Consider the following 25,286-nt stretch of genomic DNA (forward strand, 5'->3'; position numbering starts at 1 on the left):
AACCCCACCCATCTAAACCTAACCCCACCCATCTAAACCTAACCCCACCCATCTAAACCTAACCCCACCCATCTAAACCTAACCCCACCCATCTAAACCTAACCCCACCCATCTAAACCTAACCCCACCCATCTAAACCTAACCCCACCCATCTAAACCTAACCCCACCCATCTAAACCTAACCCCACCCATCTAAACCTAACCCCACCCATCTAAACCTAACCCCACCCATCTAAACCTAACCCCACCCATCTAAACCTAACCCCACCCATCTAAACCTAACCCCACCCATCTAAACCTAACCCCACCCATCTAAACCTAACCCCACCCATCTAAACCTAACCCCACCCATCTAAACCTAACCCCACCCATCTAAACCTAACCCCACCCATCTAAACCTAACCCCACCCATCTAAACCTAACCCCACCCATCTAAACCTAACCCCACCCATCTAAACCTAACCCCACCCATCTAAACCTAACCCCACCCATCTAAACCTAACCCCACCCATCTAAACCTAACCCCACCCATCTAAACCTAACCCCACCCATCTAAACCTAACCCCACCCATCTAAACCTAACCCCACCCATCTAAACCTAACCCCACCCATCTAAACCTAACCCCACCCATCTAAACCTAACCCCACCCATCTAAACCTAACCCCACCCATCTAAACCTAACCCCACCCATCTAAACCTAACCCCACCCATCTAAACCTAACCCCACCCATCTAAACCTAACCCCACCCATCTAAACCTAACCCCACCCATCTAAACCTAACCCCACCCATCTAAACCTAACCCCACCCATCTAAACCTAACCCCACCCATCTAAACCTAACCCCACCCTCCCGGGTAAATTTGCTCATTTATAATAATTTGACGAGAATCCATATCGCGTTTTATTTTAGATCAGCGCCATCTATTATTTATTTTTACTAGATCATGGTTACATGTCAAATTTTATTCTCTACAATTAATCTAAAATAGTTATTCAATCTAAATGTAATATATATAATTGTCAATCAAAAATTCCACCCCGAATCGTACCCGGCTCAAAGGTACCCATCACACTAGCTGCGTTTCCTCTTTGGATGGCTAAGGATATCCTTTGAACCAGGTACCATCCGGAGCGGTGGTCATACCCTCTGTCACGTAAACGGCGTCCTATTTCTTTAACAAAGCTTTTCGCTTCTGGGCACCACGGGCCAGCTGTCTCGACGGCGATTGGTATAAACTCATATTGATTTAATAAAACCGAGTATTTATTTAACTTCTGAGCAGCCGCCGCTCGTGCAGCCGATCCAGCCGACCGCGTGCTACTGTTCAAGTAGGACGCCGCATACGTGCTCACACAGGTTATTATTTATTTACTAACTGTTTATTTCTTTTCTATTTACCTAATTTTTAAAAAAGCAACAGAATAAGCTTGCTTTTTTATGTATAACACAGCACATCTCCGGTTTTATAATCGGATTCTTTCTGCATTCACTAAAGTTACGTAAGTATTAAAATTTGATCTTTAAAATCTATTTATTTCTTTGAAGTGTTAGGCTTCCAAACCCTTAACATACTATACTTACTAGTTCCTTTGATAGAACTTTTAGTTAATAGGTACAATCTTTATATTTTTTTAAGAAATAGTATATGTTATATTTGTTTAATGGACCTTTCTCTTGTAAAATGATTGATGAGCAATTTGGATAATGCTGCCGAATTCAGATGCCTCTTTACTTTGCTTTTTACGCTGACTGAACTCGTGGTATGATGTAGTAATATAGACGATGAAATAAGTAAAGAACACAATTGAGTTAGTTAATTATAATTTATAAAATGTATTTTACAATATTTGTACGACGGAGATTGCAATGTAGCGGCGGACAACGGCCAGGCGTCAACAACGCAGGTAGTGTCGCGGCGTGTAGTGGCGCGTGAGGTCGCGCTCGCTCATGGTGCGCACGCGCGGCTTCAGCTCCGGGATGATGGCGCTGCCCAACACTGACAGACCGTTATTCGTCCTGCAAACAATCATAATAAATGTCTTGAAAAAATATTACATAAACTTGATTCGATGCTCTTCGACTTTAAACCTGATTACCTTTTTGTTCAAGGCCTGGCTCAATTTGTGTGATTTTTTGTAAATTAGAAATTCTGTCTGTTACGCTTTTACATCTAATTCTAAAACAATTTCGATGAAAGTTGGAATGTATGTAATAGACCCGAGGTCAAACTAAGCCACGTGATCCGCGGTCAACGTCGCAACTCATAGCAGCCAAACTTCCATGCTAATACGAGTATTATAAAGAGAAAAGATTTGTTATTTTAGTTTCAAATTACGGGACCTTGGCAAACATTTTCCTCATGATTTTCTATAAAGTAATTGGATGTCAGTGAGCCGGAGAACTGAAGACCGTTACCTGAGGAGCGCGGGCTCGTCGTCGGGCAGCCAGCAGTGCAGGGAGCACCCCCGCCGCGTCTGCAACAACCGCCTTCTGGGTGTAAATACGGCGGGCACGGGCGCCCGCTCCCAGCGGATACCCGAGGGAGCGTGGATTGTCTCGTTATTGTGGACCCTCAAAGAGCTTAGGTGAAGATGTAGCGGGGGAAACATTACATTGATAAGAAGATGATGTCAGCCTTAATCAATCAAAAGATCATGAAAATAGGTTAGGTTTGAACCGTAGCTTCATGTTTCATTATTGCAATATGATGAATAGAAAGAATTGCGTGGGTTTCTTACACTTAAGGCAAAACATTCTTACCAAATTTTAATGAAATTATAATATATACACATACACGTAAGTATCTACTTATATTATAAATGCAAATGTCTGTCCTCTGTCACTAGGCAGACCCTTTCGTGGCCAAACAGTTAGGCCGATTTTGAAGACATTTATATGTATACGAAGGCTCCTTTTGACCTTGAATTACCTTAACGGAGCTCCTGAGCTTGCTGCGCGTGGACGTGAACGCCTCCAGCTCGGGCAGCGGCTCCGAGGATTTCTTCGCAGTCTTGCGAGCAAGAACGGAAGATCCTGCATTCAAATGTAATTAATACTCTTTCACGCAAAATCTGGATTTTGACGAAATTTATTACACGGGTAGAATATAGTTTGAACCAAAATTCTCACGAAAGCCAAGTTCGGGGCGCAGCTTGTAGATAATAATCTGGTTATCTTTTCGTATCTTTTCGTTTACCAAAATTATTACATAAATGTTCCTATGATAAATTCTATGGTGAACTAGAATATAAATTATTATGACAGAGCAGAGACTCAAACCTAATGCCTCTTTTTTCATGGTGAGCGTAAGGCGGCCTTCGGCGTTGTGTGGCGAGGAGAGGGCGGGAGCGGGCGGCAGCGGCTGCGGGCGGCGGGGCGCGGGGTCGGGGCCGGCGCAACACGCGCACGCGCACTGCGGGCACCGCCGCGACACGCAGCTCCACTCCTGATACATAAGTCGAGTTATAAAAAAACAAACATGATGCGAACGAAGTTATCGAATATGAGAAAAAATTTTAATTGTTATTACATTCATTTTATCTCAATTCAAATAGGATTTACGCAAAATGTTACCTCCTGAGTGAACTGGTGAGCTTCAGTTCTATGTAGCTCAGCGCGAGGCAGCGTGGGGTGCGGTGGGAGGGGCGGGGGCGGCAGTTGGTCTGGAGGGAAGTGCAGCCGCATCTCTACGTCGGCGGGTAGTGCGGCGCGACACGACCCCGCCACAGTCACAGACCATCCACCTGCAATTAACGTGGGCTATATACGAGTATATGTATAATCACAGGTATGTTTTAATATTTTAGGAATAACTAGTAGAAATTGATGGTTAATAATACTGTTAGATCTAAATACGATTAATTCTCAAATTATAGCTCTATATAATTCTTGAACCTACTGTGCAGATCTAAAATATAAGTTTTCCTCGACGGTAGTCAGGTGATACTTAGTTTTGTAGTTTTAATAAAAATACAGGCCTACAAAGTTTATTACCGGCGTCGATGGAAGGATCCGTTGGTGAGGATGGCACGTCCCGCCGGTCGGCTCGCTGCGCGGCGTGCCGGCGTCGCGCCGGCGCCGACAGCCACTTGGGCGCCAGCGAGCACAGCAGGCTGCCGCCCGACTCGCTGTCGCTGGAGCTGCGCGAGCGCACGCACTCGGGCAGCCGCACGCCCGCCTCCGCGCTGCCGCCCGCGCGGCTCTTCGTGCTCTCCTTGACATCCGTCTCTCCTCCCGCCGTCGTTGTGCTCTTGTCTCTCTGCCGAGTCTCACATTTAGTCCGGTTAACGCGTTTCTTTGTTTTATCATCAGTATTGTAACCTTCAATCCTTTTTCGAGTCTTAGACTTTTCATGGCGTTTATCTCTACCGACTATTATCGGGTCGACCATCTCGGTTTGTATGGTGCGGACGGTTCTTTGGGTCTCGACAACGCGTTCGCACACAGGCGTACATCGCCGTTCTCTAGTCGTGTCTGTCTCGACGTTTATCTCTTTGGGACCTTCGGATAAATAAAACCAACTGATGCAAATTAAATAATTTATTAATAATTCGATTTCGAGTTACATAAATGCAAACGAGGCGAAATAATAAATAACATGCTCGTCCACGTGCTTTCGTATATAAATCTGTCGTGTTGTGAGTGAACATAAATAAATATAAATGCGACTAAGTATACAATAACAATCTGATACTGTCTATTCTACGGGCACGGAGGAGGTGCGAAGGTGCAGCGGGGGCGGGGGCGGTGCACAAGCGAGCGCGATACCTTCGTCGGGCAGCCTGCAGGCGGGGCGCGCGAAGCCGAGCCAGCCGCGGCCGCGCGACGCCAGCCCGCGCTTGCCGCTCGCGCCGCCCGTGCTCGCAGCGCCGCCGGTGCCGCTCAACGCGGTTGTTTGCGACGATGACGTCGGATTGAGGCTCGTCTGCTTTTGGTTCTTTGCGGAAGATATTCTAATAGGGCTAGTCGCTGCTGACTTTCGACTGGGTGAAGTCATGGTCAGTTGATTATTTTTCTTCTTCTCTACGTCGTACAAAGGGGAAGTTCCGGCGCTCCGCGTTTCTTTCGGTTTCCTCGAGTAATCTTGAACGATCGATGTTCTTCTCGTTTCTGAGATGTCATTCTGTTCGTTTTGAATATTTTGTCGGACATTGTGATCATCTTGCATAACTTTCACAGTATCAGCGACGCTGGGCGCGGACGAGCGACGGTTGTAAGCGACATCCTCGGTACCGGAGTCCACGCTGAGGCTGCTGCGCTCCTCAGGGATGATATCAAAGACCTGCTTGAACCTCAAGGAGTTGGAGCGAGAGCGTGGCTCGTAGGCCGGCACAGAGGCGCGGCGTGTTGGCGGATCGCCGACTTCGGGAGCCTCACAGTCTCCGTCAGTCAGCACTTTAAGCAGCATATCGGTCAGCATCTGAGTAGACTTGCTGTCTCCTCTCTGCGGTGTGGACGTTCTTTTGGATAAGCTAGATCTTTGTGTCTTTGAAGATTCAGTAGATATTTTTTGTAATTTTTCGTAGATCGGAATGGGAATTCGTGATTTCTTGTGTCTCGTAGTACAGAATTGGTTTTCATCAGAATTTGTAATATCAGGAGAGCTTTGCGATTGAGAACTATTTACATATTCTAATATTTCTAAAATCTCGATACATTTATTACCATCGTGTATTTCAGACTTCTGGTAAATCCTTCGTGGCCCGCTAGTGCTTGGACTTAGCGGCGGATGATCCAATAATGATAGCTTACCGTGTATCTGTTGTCTTTCGGGATTATGGAATTTTCTACCCATATTCGTTCGCATCGCTCCAGATGAAGAAGAACTGTTTTTTATTTTAGACGCTTTTTGGTTATAATCTACATCTTTATTCCAATTTCTTCTGGATATATTTTCATCGGATTTTGAAACCACCATTCTGTTGCTCTTCTGCCTGATCCGCGTGCACTTATACTCGTCATGTACGATCTTAACAATGACGTCATCGATGAGCGCGTTGATGAGTGCGAGACACTCCCGCTCCACTTCCCTGCTTCGCGCTACATTTTTGCCCGCCTGTTTTTCTATCTCTTTCTTTATTTGCTTTACTTTACTTCGGCGTGCGCATTCCATGCGCATTTCTCTTTTACGCTGTCTTCGATATAGCCTTTGTTTTATTTTTTCTGGCATATGATCGGCAACTATTATGTTTTCTTTCTCGCAGTCTAAGTTATTATCCTTTATTCGTATAAAAAAAGCTTCTCCCTTATCTTTCGGTTGAGATGCGTAATTATTGTAAGAATTTTCCGGAAGCAAGTCCAAAACGTCGATAGCTGATCGTACAAGTTCGTTTCTCTTGCTATTATTGAACGATTTGCGTAAAAATACAGATCGCGGGGAGTTTGGGTCATCTAAGCTGTCAACGAGACTAGTACAATCAGACCCGATGTTATCGGGGTCGTCAGAAGACGACGTATTAACTTCCATTGAGTCCGTGTGCGGCATCGCAGAGAAACGAGGAACCATTGCACTGTCATCTCCATCTGGGAAATAGTTGCCGGCGCCTACCCCACTGATTACTTCTCCGAGGTCTATTGCTTCAGCTTCAGCAGTATCTGTAGCGGAAACCATATCATTGTCAATGAACACGTCAACATTAGATATTTCTATATGGGATATACCAGGCACAGCGTTATTGGTGTAGTGGGTGCCATTGTCGAAGCTGTTAAGTTCATCCTGAAATAACTTCTGAATCTGCTGTAACACAGCGCGATTAACATTGTCGTTGTGGACGACGCTGAAGACGGCATCTTCTTGAAGCGAATGCGGGGAAGGAGGGTTGTTGTTCGACTCGGCACTGTGCGGCTCCTCGCGAATGGTAACACTGTCGTGGGGATTGTTGCAACTATCTTTACTATTGTAATTATTACAAAGCTCCTCGTTTCCGAATATAATTTGATTGTTTGACATGGGGCTCAAGTGTACTATGGTATTTACACCAGTATTCTGTAGTTTCACTTTTATTTCCTTTTCAACTATGCTAACTTTGCGATCGTCACCAATAGAAGCGTTCATATATTCGATTTGATCTGTCAGTGAATTAAGACTTTCCACTAAAATGTTTGAAACGTATTCGTCTATATTAATATTCTGCATCTTTTTCCAGTGATTACTGATCGGGGATTTAATAGTTTCAACACTCGTATTATTCAGCTCGGAGTTTTTACTATTTTGTATTGAATTCGGATTAACAGATTCGGCAACAACAATTTCCAAAAGTTCATATGGCGGGGTATCTACAGCCAATGGCGTTTCATAAGTCAACAGATTGGTGTCATCATTTTCAACGCCGACTGATCTCTCACTGATTCGCCCTTCTATGTGTGCACTGCTAGAAATTTGTTTCAAAACTCTATTTCCTGTATAAGCTTGGTTTTCTTTGGTAGTTGGCATCGATGCCGACATAGATTCTGACGTATCAGTCAATGAATGATCATCGGTTATTGTTTGTGAATGGTTATTTCCATTTTCTAGAGTTCTGCGATTTTCTGAACTAGAATCCATCTCCAAAGTAGAGGAATCTAATATTAATATGTGTGAATCGTATGCACGATTTTGTTCACTACTATCCGCTATGAAATCATCACTATCCATGAAGGCCTCTGTCATGGACTCTCTGTAAGAGGATACTCCGCGTCCATATGATCTAGTAGAGTCGGATAGGTTTTGTTTGGACTGATCACAGCGTAACTCCTCTGCACGATCATAACTGTTCCTCATTGCTGTGCGTAGCATCTCGTCACTACCACGGGAATCACGCGAAGAATCGAGCCGCTGCCGCTTAGGGGTAGCCCAGCCAGAAGGTGCCGGCGGAGCAACATGTGAATGCCGCGAACCCAGCCCACTAGAGCAAGATAACGGCCTCAGTTCAGAGCGCGAGGTGTCGAGGGAGCGCGTCTCTCGACCGCAGTACTGCTCGCACACGTCGCTGCAGCAGCAGGCGTTTTGCGGCCGTCCCCACATGCGGCGCAACAAGGCAGACTTCCGCATGAGCTCGCGGTCCCGCCGCGGCGAACGCGGCGACTCGCACGAGGGCGGCGAGGCGGACACTGGAGATGCACTGGTCGCTCCACCGGCTTCTTCTGATTCAGAACGCTGCTGCGCTAGTCGGTATCTGAAATAAAACAAAATTTAACAATTAACAAAATGAAACATTAAACAAAGATAAATCAAAATTTGTGATTTATTGTACTAAAAGACTGATTGATTCATTTTCTATGGCATTATATGGCAGAACGACTTGCAATCTTCTTAGTTTGCAATTTTATATCGAATTGTTACTAGGTATTACAATTTGGAACTATGTCAAGATCACTCGCATGTGAGGGAAGTGGACAGGATGGAAGTTTCCTTACTTCCTCATGATGGTCTCCGGCACGGAGTAGCGGCGGCGCAGCAGCCCCGGCGACGCCCCACCGCGCGGCGCCATCTCCGCGAGCTGCGCCTGCGTCAGCATGCCGCGTGCGCTCGCGCGCTGGTCGGCCGCGCGTCGCGACTGCTCGCTGTCGCGGTTCTCCGTATTTCGAGTAACTGCACGACTGGAAATTTTAATTTCAAAAAATGTTTTCACTTTCATAAATAATATACATACGTTTACGTCTATATCCCTGGCGGGGTACACAGAGCCAACGGTTTTAAAAATAATGAAAGGCGAGGTTCGCTGTTTTCTCATGTCATAAAAAATATTGATATGCTTATAAACGTGTTCAGTGGTATTTATGCAATCAGAATGAGAGAATGTAGTTGAATTATCTTGAAAAGCAGCATTATTCATGGTTGGAATAAACGGAGCGAATCAAAGAAAGTATGCAAAACTGATGGAGCGAGAGCGGCGGCGATAAATATAACGCGCCGTGGACCGCGAGCGCGGCGGAGGAGCTCCAGCAGGAGCGGAGTGAGTCACGAGTCAGCAGCCGGGCGGCTCTCGGAGGATTCCGCGAGTGGCTCTATAACCGTCCGATCTATATATAGCGCGCCCTTCGCGGCGACACCACGCAGGGCTCCAAGGAGTTCGCTAATAACAACATTCAGCGTTCTGATAAATTATCTTACGAATTAAGAACTAAACTAATATTGAAGACTGAAAACTGAGAAAGGAAGCTTACGTATGACTTAGTAGTTTGACATTTCAAAATTTTAATAAAATGATAGAGACGTCGATATACTAAATATGAACGGACAATATATCCAAAACTACCACGTCGGTGAACACGACGATGACTTCAATTTACTAGGTACCTACTACAATTATTGTTACAGATAATGTAGAGCTAGGAAGTTACCATACGCACTGCCGTAATTCATAATTCAATAATTTGTACTAACTTCTATTATAAAACAAGCTACCTACTTACATGTTATATTTAATTAAAGTTAACATACAAATGACGTAGGTAGTCTCAGCCCACTCTTTCAGGAAAAAAAAGAGTGATTTTTAAGTATTTTGGTATGTAAAGCAAGTAAATGAATTTGAATTTATAAACTTAATTCAATGTTGAATTTTCTTCTTTTATTGTAAGCAAAACAAATATCTACGAATAGGTACTTCAGTAGCAGGTTCTCCAATTTTCTTTTGTACATTATTTTAACAATCTGGATACCGGGTATTTCCTTTTATTACCTCTCAATATTTGAGGCGAGTGTCATATAAACCGCACCATTATCTGCTGAAGCTATTGGAGTGTCTCGTGAGACCGCGGCGGGACATAGCCAGCGCGCGTGCTCGCGACGCGGAGCCGCGCGCGACTGCCGCGGCGAGTGCCGGCGGCGCCGCCAGCCGCGGGCGTCAAATACAATGCCACGAAAATATTTACATTCCTCGCGGTATGCCTACTCGCAATAGCAGAAACCAACTCCGACAAACTCTGGTGCTGGAATTGCACAAACAAAATCTAAACCTTCAAAGACATCAAAGGGACAAATTTTAATTATTTTACATAAGTATTTATTTTGGAACTTGACCAATAAATATCATCAAAGAAAAAACCGTTTAAAATTTCAGGATAAAACAACAAGCGGTTCCTGTATTCTCTATGACGCGGAAGACGATCATGCTTCGATAACTGACGCGAAACTGCGTGGCACCGAGCTCGCAGTCTGTACCAATCTATGTTGTTTGTGTCGAAAATAAAATGTCCCCAGATTCACTAGAATTTTTAACGATATGTGACCTACCGCAGAGCGTAGGTAACCCGATATTCCCTCGAGACAATCCGTCGGGATGTCAGACTCATTAGCCCAAATGTAATGAATAATGTTATGTATGTGTGTCACGAAGACAGAGCTCCACAAAAATAGACATTCGTACACATTCCGAAGTATCTTTACAGTTGAGAGCTCGATGGGCTAATCTCCTGCAATTAAATTGCGCAAATCACGATGCAACCAGTGATACCGCAGACGCTGCGCCCGGAGCGGGCGGACGGTATCAATCAAGTCTCTGTCCACTCGACCTACATGAGCGAGCTGATTAATCTTCATTTAAGATTTCCGGATTCATTCCAGGAACTACATCCAATTCTTTCACAACTATTTTCATAATGGGATGAAAGAGATTGCCTGGCATCATAAAGAACTAGTTATATACTCGTACATCTATCCTTTTTGCCTTTGTATTATCTATGTGACCACCTTCATTATATAAGTACCATACTTGATGAATCTTGCTGACATTCAGGCACAAACATCATTTAAAAGTCAGCAGTATATGATATTGGTTGCCGTATTGGGCAGTACTGACCGGCAGCGGACGAGCAAGGAGACCGGCTCGGGCCAGGCGTCGCGGAGCACGGCCAGCGCGTCCTGCAGTCGCGGCGGGCCGCAGGGACCTGCGACAGCAGTGTACTGGTTAGCTTATTACAGAAGTTCATGACTAACAAGTAGTAAATAAGGAACATGTGCAAATCAAGAGTAAAGCAATTAAGAACACCGACTTCAATAAATGTACTCTGAAGCTCATGTACGACGATCTAAACATTACGCCCTATTGATTTCCGTCCCGTTTACAAGTAGTTTTTGAGTCAGTGTTCACAAAGAACAACAACAAACAAGTTCGCAGTTCCTTTCTGCGCCTATATTAATAGCTCTTTATAACAGCAACTAACTATAAAGAATGGTGTTTCGATCGATTAATGTCCACATCAGCATGGGTAAATATAGCAAACTGAGATTTTTCGACATCTTAAACTTACTTAAGAGTTTTGTGCGAGTGAAGGATAGAATTTATTTTGAGTGTAGCGACTTAAACGTCCTAAAACGTGATACCACTGCGATACATGCGGCAAACATCTGCGGAAGGAGTGAGTCACAGCCGCGCAGTAGGTGAACTCGCCGCTTCGTGGAGACGCTCCAAGTGCAACAATTTCTTAGTTATTCTAGTTTAAACTTAAACTTCTATCATTATCTATTTTAACTCTCATTAGACTAATTTCATGCCGCCGCAATGACAAAAAGATGAATTGCATTAAAGCCCATCAAATTAGAAAAGATAATTACATTAATCGTTAGGTATAATAAAATTTTAATCCTGCGATAACATTTTCTTGAAGTACTAAAGTGGTGCTTATTATCCCTTGCTGCCTTTAGCCTAAGATAGGGCATAAACATTTATGTAATGAGCATACCTTAAAAAATAAGAACGAGCCCCAAATACATTGATATGTAATGTGCCGCAGCGGCGGCCGTCCGCTGTGTTTCAGACTAAATAATAAAACTAGCCGCTTTACAAAGGTCGCGCCGGCCCTCTGACGTCACCCGGCGATGACGGCGCGATAGCAAGCACTTTGTTATCGCTAATGCTAATGTTAGCGGCGGGCTATCCTCGTTCGTTTACACCATGAAAGTGCCTGTAATCGCAATTATCGATTGTACGCAAATGATGGAACATTTGCCATACTTCATTTTAGAAGTTAATTATATTTGTTTTCTGCTGTATCCAACGGCAAAACGTAGTCGGCTTATTTGGTATCTGCCTGTAGAGAGGTGGCAGCTGTTTATAGATAAGATGATTTCTAACTATGAAGTATCTAATACCTGGAAGCAAAAACTATTGCTTGATTAATTAGAAGGTTTAGTCTACTAAAACCCACTATGCACTCGTTCACACGTGTCTACAAATAGATACAGACTAAGAGCAGTATTACTTGGCAGTTTGTAACTCTATTGGTTAAAGATGTGCTTATACATTGCTTACTTGCTTATGATATGTATTGCTTATGTAATTAATTACATATAATGTCATTAGATAACTAGGTATACCTACTTAGTAAATAGTGACTTCATTGGAATAAAATGGAATATTAATTATAATTGTTTGGAATAGAAATAGTGATTTTAGTTCGATGTTTTGTGACTCATTGAAGCTACGGACGGCGGCCGACAAGGCTCCAACTTGGAATCGAAGTACAGAAACTCTGCAGTCTGAATCACCTTCCCCCACCCCCCACACCTCAGGGAGGTGATTTATTTGCAGGCCGGAATGATGTACTGTAACTCACTACGGAGTTCATATAAAACATGTTGAGGTCGGGGCCAGATTGTCCATTGGAGCAAAACTTACGGGTCCAGACACCAGACCGATATAGTGGAACATATCTCCTCATTTCAGTTTACCTAGTCTTAACGATCCACGTAAGCTGGGGGTAGGATTTACGATTCCTTAATCCGCCCCTGGTAACCTAACCAGGCTGAAGGAAGCGAATGCGGCTGGTTGAGGATCGATGCGGCGAGGTCGCGGGGTCACCGCACACCACCAGCCCGCCGTGTGTGTGTGTGTGTGTGTGTGACCCACCACTGCCACCTACTGTGCAGTACAACGCACTTGCTTTGAATATGCTAATGTTTTTAATTTTTTTCAAGCTATTTTAAGACTTGTAAAAATCCATATTGCTACTCCTCCATATCAATATGACGGGGCCTAAGAATCATTAGACTTATACTCTTTTAAATTAATTTTAATATTATTTCCCATCTCGTATCACAGTAGAGCAAAAATAAATAATAAAGGGCTGTATATGTTCAGGCAACTCCTGGCGTGCGGGGCAGTACAGCAATAACAAGTGTAGCAAGGGTTTTATTTCCGCATGTCTGAAGCGGGATTCCTCTGGGAATCTCATGAAGATTGATTGCTTGAGTAGAATGCTCTTACTTAGGTAATAGTAATCAAATAGCATAGTTTTTTAACCCCTTGGGTTACCGTTACGCGACTCGCCAAATGCGGACACGGAGGGGGAATTTCCGATTGAAAAAGATTACCTATAGGTAGATATCAATGAAATTCTTAGGAATTTTTTCTGCCTGAACAAGTACGTAGTAGTAAGAACAAGTTAAAGTAATAAAATAAATTATTTGTGGAACTACGAAAGCAGTAATTAATACACAAGTACATTCGTATCTACTTTAAAAATAATAAGTAATTGTAGATCACCAGATCATGGGTCAGGATTTTGAAGTAAGTAGTAGTAAAGTCAATTTACCAAAATCAATGTTTATTATCGTTGCCCTGTTTGTACTAGTAACTTGCCTAGTAAAGGGGAGAGTATATGATCGGCTGAGGTTCGGTTATTATATAAGTGTCATTTGAAAAAGTAAGCTGACAAGGAACAAGCCGGAAACGCGTCGTAGGCAGTAACATTTTACAACATCGTCTATAAAACTCACAATAGAAATAAACTTCAACATGACTGAAAACAAAGTAAATAGCAATGATCCAATTTTTAATGCAATAAGCATGTACTTAATATATATAATGTTAGCGTATCTTGATGTATGGCTTGGGTTTTACGAGAGAGTGTGAGTCACTGACGCGGCGGTGTAAACGGCCGGCTTCTGTAGAACCAGATTGGCTGCAGATATTCTGCAAGATAACAGTATGAGCGAGCGACACGTACAACCAGACGGTAATTAACATAAAGCTACACAAAGAGCTTAAAATAAACCTATTAACAAAATATAATCACGATAAAAGAAAAAATACAAGAGACAAAGGAATTTTCGGGTATCGAAAACCTGGCGACGAACACATTATGACGATCCGTTAAATCCTTCAGTATCCATTTATACCGCTGTAAGAAGTCAATATACCTCGTGCGATACGATACCGGGAAAACACGGAAACGGAAGATTGAATCGATATACCGAATATGTGTACAAGTGGTGACGTCACGAGGTGGAAACATCGATATTCATTCACGAATCGAGCCTCGCTGTAACTGGCCCAGCCGGAGCGGCGCCGGCGACAACATTTACCTCATCATGCAGCGGGCGGCCTCGCTCGGGCTCCGGTCTGTCAGGGCTGTCTCTCTGTCATCTGTGCTGGTTATGATTCAATAGAAACGGGTTTCATGTACTGTTTAATTGATAAATTTATCTACCTCAAGTCTCAATCCTGTTGGGCATGTGTCCGCGTTCGTAATGCGTACCCCGTAAAGGCTATGTTATGTGTATTGTACGTATCGCGTTCAAATGTTCATAATATATAAATGAAAATGTGTTCTTCCTTCCTCGGACGATCTCCACACAGTTGTAATCATCAAAACTAACCAACAGATAATTATAACTATCATATTTTCTGGCTCGTAGGTAGCACACCTAATTATCAATATAATTAATATCAACTTTTAATTTGCCCGTGAGGTCGGGTCAAGAGCACTAAACTAAACCGAACAGCTTGCATGAAAAGTTTGATAAAAGTGGATGAAGTAAAACAAGTATTTAAAGATCGTAGCAACTGTAGTGGAAAGATTTGGTAATGAAGCATGCCATAAATTAACATAATTATAAATAGTTTGTTTGTAAAATGTTCGCATCTGATTTCGCAAGTGGGCTTGCTTTAAAACACAAGCAGCTTTCGATTAGATAACGACCGAGTGTCCACTCCGTGTCAACTGTGTAGCCCTGCCAATGCTGACGCGTGCGACACGGCCAGTGTCAGCGCGCACGTGACAGCAGGCTGGCCGCGGACACCTGGAGCGGGTGTCGGCATTGGCAGACCCTCCGACATACATATTACATCCTTTGCTTCATCCATATTTTCAAATTTTCATGCAAGTTTTACGGTTAAAGAAATTTATGATCTAACCTTCACCAGAACATCCGATTTGAACTTCGTCTTTGTTCATCATCATCACGGATGGCGATCTCGGTTGCCTACGGGGCCACTACCTTACCTAGATGACTTGATTTTAGTTTTATAAAGAGGAAATGTCTTCGGACCTCCGCCACGAGACCGTAATCCTAAAAAAGTCGTTAATCAATTCCAATCTAATTACATTGGCATTAGACCAACAGCTAGCGAGGTCATCGCTCTTTTCAACAAAAAGGGCATACAAATCCGAATTTATATTTTATCATTTTTTCCTTCTACATATTTTTGTATGTTTCGCTTTCTAAAGGAGCTGAAAATCGATTTCCTTGCTGAGGTAGTCTATACTACGGTATCACTAACTAGTAGGTACCTGCTTATGGACACTATTATAGTCATAGGTACTTTGTTATACTATTTCAACGTATATAACTTTAGGTACGTTAGATTACGTAGAAAAAGACATTGATATTGGTCGCAGTTTGATTCCAATCCGTAATCTCTCGTTTGTGTCGGACACCTCAACCACTCAGCCAAGCAACGCTGTACTAAAACAGTTCCACGAACGTGCATACGATTCTTAATAAGGACATAAAACGATTACAACTTGCATCGAGGTTCTGTTTATACCATTTACGTTTTTGTATTTACCCTTGGTGTTATTGCTTCGAGGCTCTCAAATACCATAAAAAAGTAAATTAATTTCCGCTTCTCTCCAAATCATCAGGGCCGCTTCCGAATGTGTCGATTGATCGCGATCATTGCAATCATTGTAATTACGTGTTATTGTAATCGACGTGAACTTGGGTCGCTAATGAGCGCTCGCTTCCTGACTGGCTCCGTGTCACAGAGCTCTTGAGAAGTGGTCGGCATTGCCAGCCCAGAGCCATGGCCGACTTAGCGGAAACTATGCCATTCTAACATACATAACGCTTTTCGGTTTGACTTGTGTCCTACGACACAGACCGCTATAATGAAAAACCTTTTCAGTTATTTAAATACCTTTTTGTTTTTAAATGAAATCTGTATAAAATTAATGATCGCTATTAGGTGAGTAAGAAGTGCCTGCCTATTTATAATACAGAAGTTTTCAGAGACCCTGGTAAGTGGATTGTGTCTCTGACTACCTCTACGAGGAAGAGGTTAGTTGTATGTAGGCAATAAAGTCATTAAATATTTCAGACACTAAGTTGTAAGATAAAACTTGAACATAAACACACGAATAACTAAACAAGAAATTCAGAGGTTGAAATGATTACAGATCTCACGAAAATATACGGAAAAAATCAATACCTAATTGTAATAGAAGTGGCGGCGATGAAACAGCTAACGCTTTGATGGAACAGCTGGGGGAACTCGTTCTTCAGGCGAGGGAGGTCGTAGTCTGGGGTGGCTCTAACTGACGGCAGCTTTGGAGCTTTTTAGTCAGAGTAGAGCGGATACGCAGCCGGCGCGTTCGTCTCCCAGGCGGGATTTTACGGAAACGCGGTTCGGCTTCGATATCACTTTGACACACTAGGAGTGTGTATCCGAATTTACTGTACGCTCGTGTCAGTTCAGCCCATGGGGCTCTAACTGTCGCGCGTGTGTCGTGCTGCGCGCGTCGGCGCTCGCGAGGGACTGGTCACTGGCGCTCATGGCGCTCGCCGACAGCCGACGCTGTCTCGACACTCGACACCGCACGACACGCGTGCCTGCCCGCGTCACACCAGGCTCTCATCTCCGAGTGGTTGCATTGTGTTGCATCTGCATGAAACTCGAGGTCCAGGGGATGATGTAACTGTGGCTTGATGAAACTGAGCTGGTCGCCCACAGGCCCACAGCCGCAGAGTTAATATGTATGACATGCCTGTGTTATGTTATTACGACTGACATTTGTATCAAGATCACTGTGATCAATACAACAAAGGACATTCCCTTGTGTACGGGTTTTATAGCTTTTCTTGTATTTATTATCATGAAACCTGTCTTAATTCCTTGTCCTGTACAATCAAGTAATGTGGAAAAAGATTAAAATCCTATTATTTTTTATGGTCTGTAATTGAATTCGCCTTACATTAACGTTTACAGCCGCAATGTAATCACGTTTTATTACAAGGGTGAAGGACATTTGAATAAATACTTATTGGGTCAAGAACTGACTTATAATTTTCACCGCTTATAATTTCAACCGCATTCGAGGCAAATTAAATATTTACCTACTCGGTAACTTCATCGAACCGCCCCATCCATCTTTCGCCGGCACGTTTGAAATAATTTGTTCGCCAACGTTATGAAGGTTATCAGTAATAGCACAAAATGCATATAAGTGTGACAGCAGGAATAGTAGACAAAAATATATATATTTCTTTTTAATCTTGATTACGACTAGATGCTTGGACTTCCCAGTAATCCAAAGATACTCGTGTCGGGAGTAACCCGCTACTTCCTACAGGTTTACAAATCTAAGACTACTATTATATGAAACGAAGACTACTACTCGTATGCTTTCGTCTACAAGATGAGGATAAGTGTGTGTGTGTAAGTGTATGAGTGGCTGACGGGACTTGTGTGCGCGTGTGAGCAATTTTGGTGTATGGTGAGATAATGTGTGTCTCTTATGGTGTAACATCATACAATTGTATTGATGTAAAATGTCCTAGGGAATATGAGTTAATTGAACATACATACATACATATGATCACGTCTATATCCCTTGCGGGGTAGACAGAGCCAACAGTCTTGAAAAGACTGAATGGCCACGTTCAGCTATTAATAATAACACTAATCCATCCATGGGTTAATTGAACACTTGGTTATTATTTTGATTACATAGTAGGTTTTCAATTTTATAGTAGGTGAGTGCGCCAAACCATTGCATCAAAGTTCTTTTACAGTTATATACAAGCATAGGATAAATTTCAAGAAGATCATTTATTTCCTTATATAAAGAAGCGGAAAGGAATGGGTACCGTCGTCTAGCAAATGCAGTGCAGCTTTTCATTTTGGTCTTTTCATAGCTATCACACACTCATCTGTATTATTTTTCATAAAACTTACGTAATCTTAACCAGACGTGAGCCAATTAACATTCGCTGAAATAATAGTACCTGCCTAGCTAACTCCATATTTATTTCTCGCGGCTTCGCTTGTACAAAATAAAAACCCGCGCATCTCATAATCATAATCAATTCTTAGCTCTTCTACACCTAAGCCTACACCACACAAGAAAACTGAATGCTTTATTGTAATCTCTGGCTGGAGGCAGCAGCTTGGGAAGTGTGTTGATATATCAGTCGGAACCGTTTCATCTGAGCGATTTCTTTTAACTGATGACCTTATTATAGTTATCCCTCTCATATCAGCGGGCTCATGCAGGTCATGTCACGGCCGTCGGCGCTGAATAACGTGAGTGTTGCGGATATTCTCAGAAGCAGCGGAAATTGCCGCAAAATAACGAGCCTTTCTCGCCAGTCATTCCTTTAATCAGCTTTACAGGTTCAAGTTCGACGATAGAAAGCCTACAAATTAAGTATACTTGCTTGTTGACTAGCTATGTGTATAGAATTATGATGGATCCGTTGAATTAGATTGAGGTTTCTAAGGGGAACGTTCAGTTCTCGCTATTCTGGTTGAATAAAGAGCAACTTTTCTATTGCGAACATTCAGCCTTGAGTTAAGTTAGTAACCTAAAGTTGTGTTCAGGAACCATACTGCGAAAATAAAATCAGCCGTTTCATACGTTTGGGTTGCCTGCTCGTAGTGTTCGTGTGAAGCCAGGGTACCAAGGTTGGTGGCATAGTGAATTGTTCAGTTTAATTTAATTCAAATTAATGAGGGTACGGATTCACGTCATAATAAAAGCATTACAGTTATAGCATTAAAAACATACTATATGCAACTGTTGCTTAAATATCACGCAAACGCACCGGCTACAGATCATGTTCTTTTTTTCTTGGTCTTAGTTAAAGAAAACATAGTAATCACGAGGAAACATCTAGTAATGACTCGAATAACTCCAGTTTGGTCTACATTTGTTACCGGTGCGAGCGATGGAGCGGCGCCGCGCAGCACGCGATGTGCGGGCGGCGCTGCGGGCCGCGCGCTGGGACCGAGTCATAGGTGACGATGAACTCCAAACTAGATAGTCTACGTTCATACTGTTAGCGGTTAAACTCTATCGGGGTTTAGACAAGTACAATTCTCTTTCTTAAGGTTTAGGTACTACGAGTTTGCATTGTACTACATGTACGTACATATGCCTACTACATACTACAGGTACATGGAATTAATTAATAGGGATATTTTTTGCCACAGTCAATCGAGTCATCAAAACGCAACCATAGCGCGATTAAGAAATACAAATTAATAAACAGCGCCATCTATTGCCATAAAAGTCAAATATATTTACATCAACTGTTGGTCGAGGCTGCGTGGGTTCGCACGGGCGCGATCATCTCGATGGATGCTTCCGCTTGTCGGGACGGACTCAAGTGAATAATGGTGATGCTGGCCCGCTGACCGAGGCACGGATTGAACTATTTTAAAATCATTTACCTAGGTAGGTATGTTACACAAGTGGGTGTAATACTATTTACCTAGTTACATCACATGACAGTAGTAGACAATATCATCAATCATTATTTTTACGTATAATTGCTCTCACCGATACGCACCGCACTTAAGCTACATACGAAACGCCGACGGGAAGGAATTTTTGCAATAGAAAGGGAAAGAAAAATACTTTAATGAAAACAATTGAAGGTACTTAAAGGAAAACACTACCGCTACTGAGAGAGAAGTTCGCGTTAAACATAAATTTATGTGGGCAGAGCCGCGTGCGAAGGCAAGTAAAAATAATACGATTAGGGTAGTGTAGGCAGTTAGTAACGCCATCTTCACGCTATTAACAACATAAATTAGTACAAAACTATTATTCCACTTGGACCATGATAGTTTTTGTTTCTGAATCACCTAAATGTTCGAACATGAACATAGATGGCAACAATAATTATTGATAGAACTTTTACAATGGTAAGGACGAGAACTGAAGTAGATACAACTTAGTTTGGATTGATACTCAAAGGACAAGAACACTGTGTAGTTCCCTCGGCCCTCGAGGAGTAGGTACCAAAATAATTTTTGGTAAATAAGTACCTACTAGTACCTAAGTTATTATTTCACTACGCAGGTTTCTCTATACTTTACTCTCAGAGGAAACTTTGGTAGGTAAGTGCGGTTATAATATTAATCTAGTTCGAAAACAGCGGGTTCCAATAACTAGGTAGTAGGTAAATAGCTCGTCAGTTTTGTAATGATTTTATTAGTTAATAGGTATGGAACCATTAATTTGGGTCACTACATAAGTGTGAACAAGAAATGATTGCTTCCGTCTTAGCGTGCTTAGAATCGGTCGTGTCGTGTCGTGGGCACAAGGATGATGTTTCCGTGTGGTTTAACTAATGAGTTGTAAACAACTCTTATTCGCAAACGTCGCAACTGCAAGCGTCGCTTCGCTTCGTCACGGATCGCCCGCTGGCCGCTGTTGGGTACCAACCGCGTGCCCTTGAGAATGCATACGAGTGAGAGAGAGATACGTGATCACATTGTCCCTCATCGCACCGCACCGAGCCGGTTCGGCCGCGCTCGGCCGCTGTCGCCCGGCCTCGAGCGGCGCCGCGCCGTGGCCCCTCTCCGCTCCGCACTACACCGCGTCGCCACGCAACATTTACACTTCTTGTCATAATAATGTCATAATAATCGTAAATAGCCTTGAATACACTTGCGAACGATTTTGTGTAGCGATATTTAGAAAGTGTAAACATATTAAGAACTCTTGAATTCTACGGCAATTGGATCTTCATTCCATGTGTTCTGTTTTTAATTTTTAATATAGCGCATGTGATCGCAGAGACTCGCATTTACTGAAGTTATTATAATGAATAATTTTATCTATGTAGCCAAATTGTTTTAAAATTTTAACAGCAGCTGCATAGGAGCATAGGTACCCATTTCAGTTTGGTAGTGTGATTCACTTCGTGGAATTGTATATGTGGTGGTGAGGATGGCGGCCAAGCAGAAGATCCTGGAGGAGATCCACCCGCTGGCTCTGATCCGCGAGGTGCAGCTGCGGCCGGCGCTGTACTCGCGCAACAACCCCGAGGTCGCCAGCAACCACCACAAGCTCAAGATCTGGGCGGAGGTGGCGGAGAACCTCTTCCCTGATTGGGATCTCTGCTCAGCTCGGAGCAAGGATGAGAAAGGTACGAACATTGAATAGGTGTGATGAATATAGTTAAATCCCAACTTCCCAACTATATACCTAATATATAACAATATTATAAATGCGAAAGTAAGTTTGTTTGTTTGTTTTCTTTTCACGCGTTATCTACACAACCACTCTTCTTGAAATTTCGCATATATATAGTTCAGAGTATGGAGAAGGACATAGGGTATCTTTCATTCTGAAAACAACTATCGTTCCCGTGGGATTAGCGAAAAAACCTGTGCTCTCTTACATAGACGGCGCTAAATGCGCGGAGTGAATTTTGAATCATTCTTCCTGAAATTTCGCGTATATACCTATAGTTCAGAGTATGGAGAAGGAAATATGATACCTTTCGTTCTGGAAAAAAACTATCGTTCCCTTGAGATTTGCGAAAAACCTGTGCTCTCTTACATAGATGGCGCTAAATGCGCGGAGTGAATTTTTTGAATCAATGGTGATACAATTTGGCAGGATGGTAGATTATGACTTGGAGACGTCCGCTAAGAAAGGAATTTTAAAAATTCTTTACCTAAAGGGGTTGCAAGTTTGTATGAAACTTCGTCGTTTTTGAAGCTAATCAATTTATCCCAATCCCATTCTAATATAGAGAAAAATCTATTTTCATGGGATGCCACGCGGGCGAAGCCGCGGGTAAAAGCTAGTACCTTATAAACGCAAGAGCTAGCCTTAACTTTTGTAGCGATTATTGTTGCCCATATACTTTACGATCACTTTCTTCAGTGACAACAAAATTTTCCTTTTGTTTTGTATCTCATAAGATAGATATCTAATTTAGTTTAATTATATTGTATACTGCATCTTGCACGTGAATCGTAGAACATATCATGTAAAAACTTTTACTTTAAGTTTCTATTATTTTTTTTGAGCTCTAAGTTTGTGTTGTCAGTGTTCAACTTTTTCTATTTATCTTGTTTCTTATTTGTGAGGACCTTTAATTGGCTCCTTTGCTAACTAGCTTTATTTCTACTACTATATTATGTTTGTAGCTGTTGGTCTTCCTATTAAAAATAAAATAAAATAAATAAAATATTGAAAGAAATATTAAACATACTTATAATTTTGTTTAAAGTTTCATTCAATTAAGATATCAACGTGCTTACTCGTGTGCAAAAAGACATTGCTGGTTCGCTCGGCCAAACTTCACGTGCTTCCCGCTTATTTATATTCAATTTCAAGTTTGGTCTTCATAATAAAATACATTTTTCTATAGGAAATTAAAACATATTCAGGAAATATGTATGTATGATAAAGAATCTTTCTGGAGGTTATATATATATATATATATTAATGACGGGTTTATACTTATAGTTGTAGGTTTAATGAAGAAATGGCGTAATCTCAGGGATACGTTCAAAAGACAGCTGGAGATACAGAAAAGAATCCGCGAGGGTGCGAATATAAAGAAGAAGCAGTACGTGTACTTCAGGCACATGTCGTTCCTGACCCCGCACATGTCTGAAGAGGACGCCGAGGGCCGCTACTCGCCCGCGCCCTCCCTCGCGGCCCCGGCAGCGCACGAGCCCAGCTGGCGGGCAGGCCTGGGCGGCAAGGGGCCGCGGGCGGAGGAGCCGGCGAGCACCAATGACTTCGGGGATATAGACGAAGACAAACATTTTTTAATGTCCCTCATTCCATCTTTTAGAAGGATGAACGAAGATGAAAAGCTGACGGCGAAAATGGAGATACTTAAGGTAATAAATATAAATGTTTGTATTGAAATATTCTATAATTGTATGTACGTTGATTTCTTTTATAAGAAACTAGCTGTTGCCCGCGACTTCGTCCGCGTAACCCCCATAGAATTTCCAAAAATCCTTTCTTAGTGGATCCCTCCTAATTAAAATCTACCTTCCTGCCAAATTTCATCTTTATTGGCTCAGTAGATTTCAAGATTTCGTGATTCCTAAGTGAGTGTTTTTCGCTTTTATATGTATATATAGAAGATAGAGATGTGATACAAAGACGTGATATACATATTTCAATACTTTTTGATTGATACTTTCCATCTGCGTAGTCAATATGTAGAAGCACTTGCACAATATGAATGACAAATTTTGAACCCTTGTCAGTCACACTTGTTCCTTTATTCATATAAGAGATGACAGGTATGTATCCCTATCTGATCTATTGCAGGTGATCAAAATGGTAAAGGACAACAGCGCCAGCGCATCGGCGATGGAGCTGAGCTACGAGCTGATGCCGGAGCGGGTGCTGGTGGGGCAGGACGTGAAGCTGGAGGCGCTGTCGCAGGCCGAGGGACCTCACAGCCACGCGGAGACGCGTGACGACTGATGGTGGCTGTGGCCGCCCAAACCGAGCCCGAACCGAGCCTCAAAGAGAAGACAGTGAAATTCGCCACAATGACAAAGGCGCCTAATTGCAAAAAAATCTAAAGGTTACTGTGATATTGAAGTTAAAATATGTAGTTAGTTGTTTTGTAAAACGTTCAGTTATATTTAGGTAATGAATAATAAATAGAATATCTAGTAAAACATTTTTGAATCCACTTATATTTTTATTAAATCAATGAAACCATGGAAGGGTGATGTTTACGAATCGGGGTGACCCATATTGTGCGGTGAGGGCGCGGTCACGCTGCGCGAGTGTTGTGAATGCACCGCAACCCGAGCCTTTGAAACAAGCAGTTTGTGACCAGTTTGACAGCGTCTTATGTGCAACCTGTTTATTCGCACTTACTTCATTCAAATAGAAAATGATTCAAATAGTGAATAATAAGCCCTATGTTAAAATGCAATTTCAAATTGAGAGTAGGTATCAAGCGACAATTATAGCAAAACCAAAGTGTACCTCCGAGTGTGCGTCGCGCCAGACAAGCCACCAGCCGCCGCACACCACTCAGCCGCAGCTTCCTCTTGGTCTTGACGACACCCAGCCTCCGCCGGTACCTCTCCCGGACACTGCTCTCTGTACTAGACACTACACTCAGAGGTCTGCATTTTTTAGTCACCACGTCCGAACTTCGTTTACACACTGGCAATTCGATAGGCGGTAAAAAAATCTTTTCAGGGTTTATACACTTGCTAGGCCACGCATCGTCAGAACTATCCAGCGAAGAGTCTCTCGGCGGCGGCAGCTGTAGCGGCGGCAGGATGCGGTGGTAGGGGATCACCCGCCGCGTGCACTCGTGGCTGCGGGAGCTCGAGCCGGAGCTGAACCACATGTCGTTGGAAAACAACGAGGAGGAGATCGCATCGCGAGCCGGGCTGAGGTCTATAGTGCACTTCCTAGTCCGGGCCATGCTCACTATGTTTACTGGGTTTTTATGAACGGTAGTGTTCCCGAGGTCGTAATTCAGACGTGTAGGGACAGCACTGCTGACGTCCGAGGTGGCGGTGGTGTTCGTGTTGTACTCGTCGGTGGAGCTCCAGAAGAAGGGCGACACGGGCTGCATGTTGAGGAAGGCGCGGGCGACGTGCGCGGGCGCCGCGGCCAGCACGGGCGGCTCGGGCGACAGCACGCCGAACGGGTGCGTGAAGTAGAACAGGCACAGCGGCCGCGCCTGCAACCGAAGGGAACGGTCGTCACCGGAGCTTCTGCGCTCGGAGCTCCTCTACTACAGTGTTTACTCTACACAAACCTTTACGTCGTCTGTCGATGTCGAGGCATCCGATCGTCCACTATTCATGTTTTGACTCCTGCAAATATTCACTTGGGGCACTTAAATGTAGAAAACAAATCGGCGCGACCCGCGCTCGGCTCGCGGCCGACTGCCGCGGCGGCTGGCACGCGCCGACACACAAACGTGTACGTGATTTTGGATGCTTCTTTTATTCAGGGGTGTATTGTGAGATTAAATAATAAGAATTCAGAAAGCATATATTTTTGAAGAATGGAAAAATGAACTTACTTAGACTCTATTTCGAAACTCCATTGTT

The 25,286-nt window shown here is 43.1% G+C and overlaps 2 protein-coding genes across 2 annotated transcripts in view; one reads left to right on the plus strand and one right to left on the minus strand.

The window, feature by feature from the left end:
- Positions 1-1,864: 1,864 nt before the first annotated feature.
- Positions 1,865-25,286, minus strand: part of LOC106135296 (uncharacterized) — a 28,116-nt gene continuing 4,694 nt past the window's right edge. The window contains exons 2-12 of the mRNA XM_013335553.2: positions 24,199-24,961; positions 10,805-10,869; positions 9,663-9,871; positions 8,398-8,580; positions 4,701-8,156; positions 3,997-4,523; positions 3,577-3,746; positions 3,283-3,448; positions 2,933-3,036; positions 2,419-2,477; positions 1,865-2,019 (exon numbers count right to left, since the gene is read on the minus strand). Of these exons, the coding sequence (XP_013191007.2) occupies positions 1,896-2,019; positions 2,419-2,477; positions 2,933-3,036; positions 3,283-3,448; positions 3,577-3,746; positions 3,997-4,523; positions 4,701-8,156; positions 8,398-8,580; positions 9,663-9,871; positions 10,805-10,869; positions 24,199-24,961 (5,826 nt within the window). The 3' untranslated portion in view covers positions 1,865-1,895. The remainder of the gene's footprint in view (positions 2,020-2,418; positions 2,478-2,932; positions 3,037-3,282; positions 3,449-3,576; positions 3,747-3,996; positions 4,524-4,700; positions 8,157-8,397; positions 8,581-9,662; positions 9,872-10,804; positions 10,870-24,198; positions 24,962-25,286) is intronic.
- LOC106135312 (uncharacterized) lies at positions 20,815-23,859 on the plus strand. The gene is made up of 3 exons (XM_013335574.2): positions 20,815-21,364; positions 22,699-23,081; positions 23,524-23,859. The coding sequence occupies exons 1-3, from the start codon at positions 21,166-21,168 to the stop codon at positions 23,680-23,682; spliced, it is 741 nt and encodes a 246-aa protein (XP_013191028.1). The 5' UTR covers positions 20,815-21,165; the 3' UTR covers positions 23,683-23,859.

The sequence above is a fragment of the Amyelois transitella genome, chromosome 20 (assembly GCF_032362555.1).
Source record: "Amyelois transitella isolate CPQ chromosome 20, ilAmyTran1.1, whole genome shotgun sequence".
Taxonomy (NCBI): Eukaryota; Metazoa; Arthropoda; class Insecta; order Lepidoptera; family Pyralidae; genus Amyelois; species Amyelois transitella.